Source organism: Betta splendens, chromosome 19 (assembly GCF_900634795.4).
Source record: "Betta splendens chromosome 19, fBetSpl5.4, whole genome shotgun sequence".
Lineage (NCBI taxonomy): Eukaryota > Metazoa > Chordata > Actinopteri > Anabantiformes > Osphronemidae > Betta > Betta splendens.
In genome coordinates, this window is record NC_040898.2 from 9,697,736 (window position 1) to 9,707,808 (window position 10,073).

General features: G+C 47.6%; 1 protein-coding gene across 8 annotated transcripts; it reads left to right on the forward strand.

Moving 5' to 3' along the window:
- The first annotated feature begins 482 nt into the window (after positions 1–482).
- Positions 483–9,716, forward strand: si:ch211-234p6.5 (pleckstrin homology domain-containing family A member 4). Of its 8 annotated transcripts, none has more exons than XM_055504450.1 (25): positions 787–2,293; positions 2,506–2,564; positions 2,651–2,717; positions 2,836–2,934; positions 3,019–3,091; positions 3,184–3,284; positions 3,359–3,477; positions 3,572–3,781; positions 3,867–4,161; positions 4,237–4,296; positions 4,430–4,579; positions 4,683–4,742; positions 4,859–4,939; positions 5,068–5,220; positions 5,305–5,403; positions 5,556–5,664; positions 5,856–5,920; positions 6,358–6,462; positions 6,545–6,635; positions 6,781–6,833; positions 7,169–7,309; positions 7,405–7,755; positions 7,875–7,996; positions 8,084–8,193; positions 8,272–9,716. In XM_055504450.1, exons 3-25 carry the CDS (start codon positions 2,652–2,654, stop codon positions 9,321–9,323), a joined length of 3,765 nt encoding a protein of 1,254 aa, XP_055360425.1. In that variant the 5' UTR covers positions 787–2,293; positions 2,506–2,564; position 2,651; the 3' UTR covers positions 9,324–9,716. The 8 variants fall into 8 exon arrangements, with proteins under 8 accessions (XP_028989377.1, XP_028989372.1, XP_028989373.1 ...); XM_055504451.1 differs by having other exon boundaries at positions 2,506–2,539; XM_029133544.3 differs by lacking the exons at positions 787–2,293; positions 2,506–2,564 and adding an exon at positions 483–754 and having other exon boundaries at positions 8,089–8,193; positions 8,272–8,440.
- The last annotated feature ends 357 nt before the right edge of the window (positions 9,717–10,073 follow it).

The window sequence follows — 10,073 nt, forward strand, 5'->3', positions numbered from 1 at the left end:
TATTGACATCAGCTAACCCAGACTGTACACTGCAGTCCTGTGAGAATAATCTTACACTTGACTTTTCTCCTATCTCCTGTTTCCTATTGTCGCACTTAAAATGCCTTTCATATCATCCTCTTGTACAGAAGTAATGGCAGCCCTCCGTGGCCCGTTGCTGGGTCTCAGGTTGCCTTCAAATGCTTTTCTTCCTGTCTTTCTTTCAAATTATTCGTGACTAGGAACACTTTTGCGTCCCTCACCTTAAAGCACTGTGCTCCTGTTTCTGCTAAACTGGCTCAGAAAATGACGTCTTGTGTATAAAATTAAAGTCACAACTGACATCCATATAGTTATTTTCTATTGAGTTAAAAATTCATTTCAAATTATGCAACGGGCTCAACAGTCTCATGAGGCACAGCTGCTTTTTGTAAATTCTTGTGGCCCAAACCCACATGGATGAGTGAGAGGGAGGGGCACTGTAGAAGAAAGAAGGGGCTCACAGAGACAGCACTGTTGCAGGACAGAGGGTCAGACTGACTGTTAAGAGCCGGCGTAGGTGGATCGGCGGACCGACTCCGCCGCCGCGAGCCGGGACGGAGCGACGGAGCGAGCGGCGAGGCTCTCAGGTACGAGCGGAAGAGTCCTGGGACTATTGGGGCGACGGGAGCTCGCGGTGGCCAAGAGGAGGGCAGCCAAGCCTGGGAGGATGCTGTGAGGACGCGTGCCAAGTGATGGAGGCTGCAGCCACCAGCAGGCGAGCACAATTAGTCAGGTACAGCAATATGGCATCTTTATCAGTGTTTGTCTTATTATGTCTTATGGAAATACATATAGAAACACAATTATAGCAATTAACTTAACTAGAGTTTTATTTTCATTTGCTGGACAAAGTTAAATAATTATTCTTGTGCAAACAAAGACTGATTTTTTTCTCAGCTTTGCCAGGCTGTCTTCCTTCCCCCACCAACTTTTAACCTCTCGAAGCTCAGTGTCATCGTGTTGCTATGTGGTGCATCCCTGCTCCTTCGGGTTCACCTCTCGGTGGCACAGGTCAGACGCTCGGTGATGATTAGGAGGCGCACGGACGCCGCAGACGTGCAAATGTTTTCGTTGACGGAGAGACGGGACATTTTCCATCGCGGCGCATTCAACGTGCTCGGTGGCCAACTTCACATGATGCGCCGCCATCCACAAAGCGCACTCTGTGTGGGGCACAGACCCACCGTTTGTCCTCCCCCCCATCCCTCTTTAGCATTTTAAGCCTTCTCCTCCCCGAGCGGGTGACCCCCACCGACCGAGAAGGAGATTTTCTAAATATTTCACAACTCCCACGGAACCCCAGTGGCTATGAGGTTGTTGGTCCCCGCTCTCATCTCTCACAAAGACCGGCTTGTCTCCACTCATTGGCTGCGTATCGCTGGTAGAAGGCTGTGGTCGATGTCGACAGAGATTGCGGATACCGAACCAACCGGGTCACCCACGAGTGCTGATGGGGGCTCAGCGTGAGCTCGTTCTCATGAATCCTTATCATCAAGTTCATCTGTGTTAATAATAACTGTTTCAGAATCAACTGATATTATTATTAGATTTATTTTCTTATAAATATAGAGAGAGTGTAAACACAACTCATGCTATATAAAAAATCTACTTCATAATATATTAATAGATAGATTGATAAAAGACTACATGGAAATATACAATTATCAAGAAAAGAGTGACAGACTCTATATATATAAGAGCAACAGGGGTTTTAAAGCAGGTGCCAGTGCAGGAAACATGCTACAGTTTGACCCAAGGTGCCAAACATGCAGATGAACCCTGAAGCGACAGCTTGAGTCAACGCAGAACGCACACCTCCCAGGAAGGGAGCTCCACCCCAGCTACGTATTCGTCTAGTCAACATACCACTTTATTTAGGTTTTTCCGTCCCGCAGCCGTCCAGGCTGCAGTTCTGGAGTTCGGGACGCATTCCAAGTCCCGCTTCCCATAGCGGCCCCGGCCCCTGCTGCCAGATTGGTTTTCACACAGTCCCGGGCCCCTCCCAGCCACCACGGCGATGCAGCTGTCACCTGTCACTTTCATGGCGGGGATGCGCTTCGGGCCCTGTTGCGGCTCAGAATAGAATTGTGGGAGAGCTTTGCTGGAGGTGGGTGAGCACAACCCTACGAGAGTCTATGAGAGAATGAGCAGTTGACCGGGGAAAACATCTCAACTATATGGGAATGTGGAATATGTGTGTTTGGAGGTCACGGGGTGTTGTTCAGGGGAGTGACTGCCTGCTTCTACAGGGACAGTGCTTCACGATTGTTTGGTAAGGCCTGCGTCTCCACCGCGCCAGCGTTTTGTGTAGGCTTCAAATAATGACTTATTGTTCAGTCTTGTCATTTACTTAATTGGTATATTACTTACAAATACTTCCTTGTAATAGGATGTTGAGTAATGCCTGTCGTTCTTGCTGTTCTTTTGCTGCTTGTCCTTATTTTCTTTTCTCACCATCCTCCCACCTCCATCCGGTCGAGGCAGATGGCCGTCCACCCTGAGCCTTGATCTGCCCGAGGTTTCTTCCCCTCCACCGTTGCCTAGTGACCTTCCTCTGAAGTTGAATTTTTCTCCTCTCATGTTGTTTATTTTCTGCTATATGGATTACCGTGTCTCTCTTCCCTTGCAGAATGGACGACCAGGACCGAGTAAGCCAAGCGTCCAGCGTAGCTACTATCTCCTACTTCCCAGTCAAGGTTTGTTGGCATTTTAAGGAGTTACACTTTAACCATGCGAATATCCTAAAATGACACTATAATCACATTTAAAAAATTACAGCGTGTACAGATGTTTTATTCCCTGTGACACCAACAGGAAAGTGATGGCAAGGTGCAAACATTTGGTAAAAGATGCCAGGCTGCCAGGAGAGACCCCAACTGCCCTGTGGTCATTAGAGGATGGCTGAACAAAAAGGTCCTGCTTCACACATCACTCATGCATCTGACCACATTTAGAAAAGATCAGGCATAACTAATAATAACCCGTTTCCTTCTGCAGGACAGCTCTGGCTTGAAACTGTGGAAAAGAAGATGGTTTGTCCTCTCCAACTACTGTCTATTTTACTATAAAGGTAACGCAGAATGGTGCAGAAGGTTCAGCCCAACACTTCCATGCTATGAATGCAATATAAAACAATGCGTCTTCGCTTGCGTCCTCCACCAGACAGTCGAGAGGAGTCCGTGCTGGGCAGCATCCCTCTGCCCAGCTACAAGATCCTGTTCTGCACCCCGCGAGAATGCAAGAACAGAAAGTTCACCTTCAAGGTATCTGGTTCCACATGTTTGGTTATATGTTATAATGTGAAAGATGCATTCAGTGATAATATCTGTAAATCCAGGTGGTGCACCAGGGGATGCGCTCCTATTTCTTCAGCGCTGATACTCAGGAAGACATGTTAGGGTGGGTTCGAGCCCTCACTCAGTCTGCAGCGATGGAGGCAGACAGCTCAATGACCAGGTACTGTATGTACAGGTACCTCCCCCTTCACAGTGCACACCAGCGGTTATACACTGTGTCACCATTATATACCATCTGCCTCTGACCCCTTCAGGCGCTGCTCCAGCTATCAGGATTTCACACAGATCGGTGGCAGCAGTGAATCAGTGGATTCCCCCAGATCCCCCTCTGATGGAGAGGGTCCGACCCCAAAGCACAGGCACGTCAGCAGGACTCTGAGCGAACCCAGCCAGCTCGCCGGCAGGAGGCCGGGCGCGCACTCGGAGCAAAGGGGCCGACAGGCTGCGCGCCACCGAAACAGCAGGTCGTCAAGTCGTCTGCGTGCGAATGACACGTATTTGAGCCTCCCGGTGGTTTCGTTCAATTTATTTTCTCGCCCGCGTCCACAGCCCTTCAAACAGGACACCCAGCCCTCGGGAGCTCAGCAGAAGAAGAGCTGGTGGTTCGATCCAAGAGGGGGATTCACCACCCGCACACGCGGATATGATGGGAACAGGTTCTTTGACCTCCAGAGGTCAGCTGGGGTCACGGCCTCATACCCCAGTGGGAAGGGTTGACATTCGACCCCACGACGACCCGCTCATGATTCCACAGACACTGTATTATGCACCTGCCTCACCTAAGCTTGAGTTCAAATCTACTCCTAATACTCCAGTGACAGAAAGGTGGCAAAATCTGAGCAAGGTCAGGACATTAAGACCTGTACATACTCTATGCGTCACCTTTTACTGCTGACCTAATGCTTTGGTTTCTTTACAGCCTACGCCTACATATGGGTCAGTCCACCACCTCCCAGGTGGAAGAAAACCTTTAGGAAAGGTGATCTGAACAATAGCAAAGTGAAAACGCTGAGAAGCCGAATCAGGCGTTTGGCTTTGATTGGAGTACAGTGATTCTGATGCTGCTGTGCTTTGTCTTGCTCAGTGTTATCTACGTGCTTCTGTCCCTTCAGAGTTACACCACAGGGGCACATGCAGACTTACTGCCCCCTTTACCCCCCTCATCGAGAGCCGCACACGCTCCTCACCACCCACACCACCACCATCACCACCATCACCACCACCCCAGCCATTTATCAGTTTGTGTGCTCCCGCCAGCTATGGTACAGCTCGCTTTAATGCGTTCTTATGTCTTGCGTGTCTGAGGTGTTCAGATGCTGGGTATTTGTGTTACTGTAACTAATTGAGGACTCTTACACGTCTCAGGCCCCAAAGTCTGACCCGAGGGAAGCGCCAGCAATCAGACCCCTCGAAAGCGATGCAGATGTAAGTATTCACAGCACATACTTGCAGGTCCTAACACTCACCAGAGGCCAGGACCTGAATGCATCATCGTTTTAGATGGATCTTAGATAGAGTAAACTTTGAATTTGCGCCTTCAGGCTGTGTTGACCAGGTTATGTGGTTGTGCCAAGCTGCTACAGTCTCTGTCTGTGGAACTGGACCAGCTGCAAATGGATAAGGTCTGTAATTACCTCAGAACAAAACAAATTGGAGCCTATCAGCTTATAATAGGTGTTATTAGCATTACACAGAGATAAATGTTTGCTTCACCAGCCACATTAGACTTCAAACCTTTTCTCTTATGCAGGACGGGGTCCACTGTGCGTTAGAAGTGTCCAGACTGCAGCTGGAGGAGTGGCAGGGCCACGGGTCCCGAGCCCAGGAGGAAGCTCTGACCCAGAAGGCTTTGCTTCAAGAAGAGCTGGTCACCATCCGGGCCAGAATGTGTGACGTGTCGGTGGTGTGTGAAGCACAAATAAGAAATGGGGCATCTTTTTGGTTTTGCGTGCTTGATGGAATATTCGTTGGGGTTTCTTTCTTCCAGGAGATGGAGAGGGTGTGGAGTCAGTATGAGAGGATGGAGAGTGAACTGTCTGTGATCCGCTCACACCTCCAGCACATCTGTAACTTTGGAATGCCACAGGTACTCAAACAAACAAAAGTGTGTTGTGAGTCGTTAATATTTTCATTTTATGGTTGTTCTGCTTGTGTTTGTGTTCATACTGTGATATGTGGCCACTCGCCCACCGATGAGTCAGCCTGATGCCTATAGGTGCTTTATGTGTAATTCTTCAGGAGCAGTCTCAGGCTCAGAGAGAGTTGTGGATGATGGAGGACATCCTAGCGGGGCTGAAGCTCAACAGGGACCACTTCTGTTTTCTGCTGGGGCTGGAGAGGCACCACAGTGAGCATCAGCCACTCCTACTGCTCTCTGCAGCCGGTGGATTCACAGATGAGCTGTGGACCCAGAACAATTACATGCTTATACAGCCTCTTTATCAAAAATTAAAAAAATTAAGTTGCTTCCAATCAGAAAAGTTGATTAGAAATAGCTGAACAGTGTCAACACCAGAACCTTTTCTGTCTCACCCTCAGTGTTCCAGCCACATCCTGGGTCCCCCGGCTCGCCCACAGAGAGGCTGCTGAACGAACTGCCAATGGTACGACTCCTGTTCAGTTGTTCTCAAACAAACATGGAATTGTTCTCCTCTAACGCCAAAGGTTAAGTCTATCCGCTCATGAGCTCTTTGATTCCTCATGAGCTCTTTGATTCCTACAAATGTACTCTTCCAGTCTTCTCTAAAGCCTTTCATCTTCAATATTTATATTTACACACACACACACTCACTCAGTTGGGGTGCCCTAACAACTTGAACTTGAACTAATAATAATAATAATAATGACAGATGACAAGATGACACTTCAATATTTATATTTACACACACACACACTCACTCAGTTGGGGTGCCCTAACAACTTGAACTTGAACTAATAATAATAATAATAATAATAATAATAATAATAATAATAATAATAATAATAATAATAATAATAATAATAATAATAATAATAATAATAATAATAATAATAATTGCAGGACATGGAGCTAGAGCCACCAGCCCGCCCACCACTACCTCAGGAGCTACAGGAAGGCCTTCAGAGCGGGGATCAGGGTTACGGATACACAGAACTGCTGTCTGAGGTCTGCAATATTTAATATTAATGACACATTTCCCACATATATTGTTTCCTTGTTCATTTTTGTATCTATGCTTATGCCCCAGGGACCATATGGACACATCGTTGGTCCTGCACACACAAGAGGGAGCAGCCAGCCTAACCTCCTGAATGTAAAAGCGCAGAAAGAATTATCTGGTTTGTACAGATACAGATGCAAAGATCAAAAAGGAGGTTTTTTACACATCCCCAGTGGCTTTGTTTTATTAATTTTGTCTTTTTTCCTTCCTCACTTCCATCCCTTTTCCTCCTCCTGTTTTCAATATTCCCATCTCATTTTTAGACCCTCAGCCTGGTTCAAAGTGGATCCCACTAGAAACAACCAACCAAACCAAGGTTTGACTCTGCGTGATTCCCAGTTGGCCACAGTGGTTAAGTAAAGCTGAACTTGTGCAAAGAGATCCTAAATGCTCTAAATATAGAAGCAGTCAAAGCTGTTTTTTCCTCATTGCAATCACAGCCAAATTCCAATACTTTGATTCTCTCATCTCCCTTGCAATTAGGGCAGGTTGCAGTGCCTGTTCAAGGCGAGAGGGGGGAGCAGAGGCTCAGCCTCAGTCTGCTACCCAACCCCCTATTGTCATGCTTCCACATACACTATGAATACATGAACATATTGCAGACGTGCGGCCGTGCACTGACTCATTTTAACCAGCATCCATCTTTCCTAGAAGATTAAAATGAGTGGGGAAGAGCAGATTGAGAGGATGAAGAAGAATCAGGAGAGGCTGATTAACAAGAAGAAACCTTGCTTAGGTACTCCAGGACTCCAGACTCAAACTGAAAGCCAGAGTTCAGAAACACGAGAGGAGGTTTGAGCATTTATTAAGTACAGCTAATTAATGTTGATTATTCCATTACAAAGGCTTTGTGGTTTTTGAATACATTATAATGAAGATTTTCTTAGGCGCCCTTCCCTATAAGGGTGACCCGAGTGGTCACGGCCGTACTGCCAACCTCTCTCGTGGCCAGACGGGTTTCTGTCGAGGACCCACCGGTTGAGCTCGATGCTCGACTGCCTGAGCAGATCCCCCCGGAGATGCAGCAAAGTCAGGCTGAGCAGAGTAAAATGCTGAACAGATCGCCCAAGCGGCTGCTGTTGGAAAGCCCTGATCAGGCCCGGTGCTCAAAAACGGGCAGACAGCGACACCAGGAAGTCCTGAGGTCCTTCAAGAACGAGTCAAAGCCAGATATGAGCAGGAATAACGCTCCAGACCAAGCAGGTTCAGCAGCTGAAGGCACAAGCTCTGACAGCAGGGTAAGAAATAGAACCAATAAAAGTATAACCCAGAGACATAGCATTTAAGGTCAGCATCAGATGACAGATATCAATTATGTGATTGTAATATTTATCCTAACGTGATAATGCTGGAGCAGGTGGAGGAACGGGCCTCTGCCCTTTTGACCTCTGACATGGACCCCGACCTTGGTCTGACCCCTGAGCAGCGTGAGGCCAAACTCAGACGGGTGGAGCGGATACGGGAGAGAGTCATACGAAGGTGCCACCATTAAGTTTTATTTTCATATTTAGACGCTTGGCTTTGCTTTAATGGCCTACTTAAATTGGGCGTCTCCCTGTCTATCAGTACAGTCAGGGAGAAAGCTCCAACGTACGGTCAAAGCCCCGTCATGGCGGAGCGGCAGCAGATTCAGCAGGCGTCCCCTGGCTCATTAAGAAACCAAGGCATGGACTCAGGTACAGTCCTTACACTGCTCCTGTCACCGTACTTCTGCATAGATTCGCTGGCAAATCCCACTCTGTTACTGTTTCCAGGTCAGAAATCCAGTGGGGATAGCATCAGCTATCCTGCAAAACCCCCGTTTTCTAATCAAACAACCCAGGTCGAAGACAGAAGAGGTGGATGTGGAAAAAGGCCAGAAAGTCAAGTTAAGTTTGGGAACAAACCGCAGCACAAAGGCCACAGTGTCAGAACCAAAAGCAAACGCCCAGCTTCGCCGTATCACATCTCTTCTATGACTGTCTACCAGAAGGATGGAGGCAAAGGCTTTATGAGATACCATAATAAAGAGGGGAAAAAGGTGGAAGACCCTGCTGTTGCTGCTGCTGATGACGAAAATAGTGTTTCTTCCGACCTGAGAGCGAAATGGTTCCTCTCCACCAACCAGTGGCAGGGTTTTATTCCTTTGCAGATCCCTGGTATGGACCCGCTGTGCAACGAGGAGGTTCCAGACCACGACAGTCAACCAGCTGGACCTGAAGATGTGACCGATTCCACTGAAATGTCGTCCGCAGTGAGCGAAAGCTTGGAGAAAATGAGAGAGAACCATTCGCTTTTCTATAAGATCGCCTGCGATATCAGCATTTCAGACACAGACATAACAAATAACGATGGGAATGTGAATCCGCATGCGTCATCTAAGATAGAAGAGGGGGAAAAATGCTCAGTCGTGGAATCTGCACCCGAGGAAGAAGCAAGTAATGCTGGCAGATCTTCTAACCAAGGCAGCGAGGAGTCCAGTTCAGCTTCATCCTCTAATAACAATAGCGGCGGTGCAGGAAAAGAGTTACATGTTTATGAAGAGATCCCCCAAAAAGAGGGTGAGGCCGCGTCAAGGCTGGAAAACCGAGGAACTCCCCACGAAGCTTCTGCCTCTGCAGATGCTGATAATGATCAGGCCCTGCAGGGATGTGAAGAGCCAAGAAGAGCGCAGGTGGACAAGGAGCGACGTGAGGACCTGAAGAAGTCCAGGAGCTTCAGCGAGGAGAACGAACGGGGCGGCGGCGCCGCGCGCGGGGGAGGAAGCGTGAGCCGGAGCGCCTCCTTCGGGAAGACGCGACTCACGGTGTTGAGGACGAGCCTGTAGACGAACGAACAGGGGGAGGACGAGGACACGGCGCAGTTATTTATGGTAAAATGAGTGTAAAGACATTAAACTGACTGTGATTTAGAAAAAGTAAAAGGGGAACATACAGTGACCTGAAAATTAACACTATTATTATTATTAGTTGTTTGCTTTAGATAAAGAATAAGTAATACAAAATATATATAAGATAATTAAGTTTACTGTGATCGAATACGTGTTTGCTGTTTGCAGTTAACACTTTCATTCCTCTTCGAACATGTGTGTAACATAAGGTCGACCTCATGGACGGTGGCTGCTTTTGAATGGAACATAACCCCGCTGTTCACGCTGTAACGCCGTGTGTCTTGTATTTAAATGTCCTGATTAATAAACGTGCTGTGTGCCACACATCCATACGGTACCTGCTTTTTTTTTTTTTTTTTTTTTTTTTTTCTTTTTTTTGCCCGGCGAGGGTCCCCCGGCGTGCGCTACCTTCGGCCCAGACTGATGCAGAATTACACGGTGCCGCTGAAAATGGCTTTGTCACTTTAAATCCTTGCCTAGTCTCAGTGGATGACATCATTGTCTGAGAACACATTACATCACCCCTTCCCAGGCTCTCTCTCTTAAAGACAGCACCACCTTATGTTTACTGAGCCACAAACACATACATGCACACACAGAGGCCTGTTTATCTGTTTACAAATGGGATCTATGTGCATATGAACAGCAGCCTAGTGTGAGAGTGCGGTTTATGCATGTGCTGGTGAA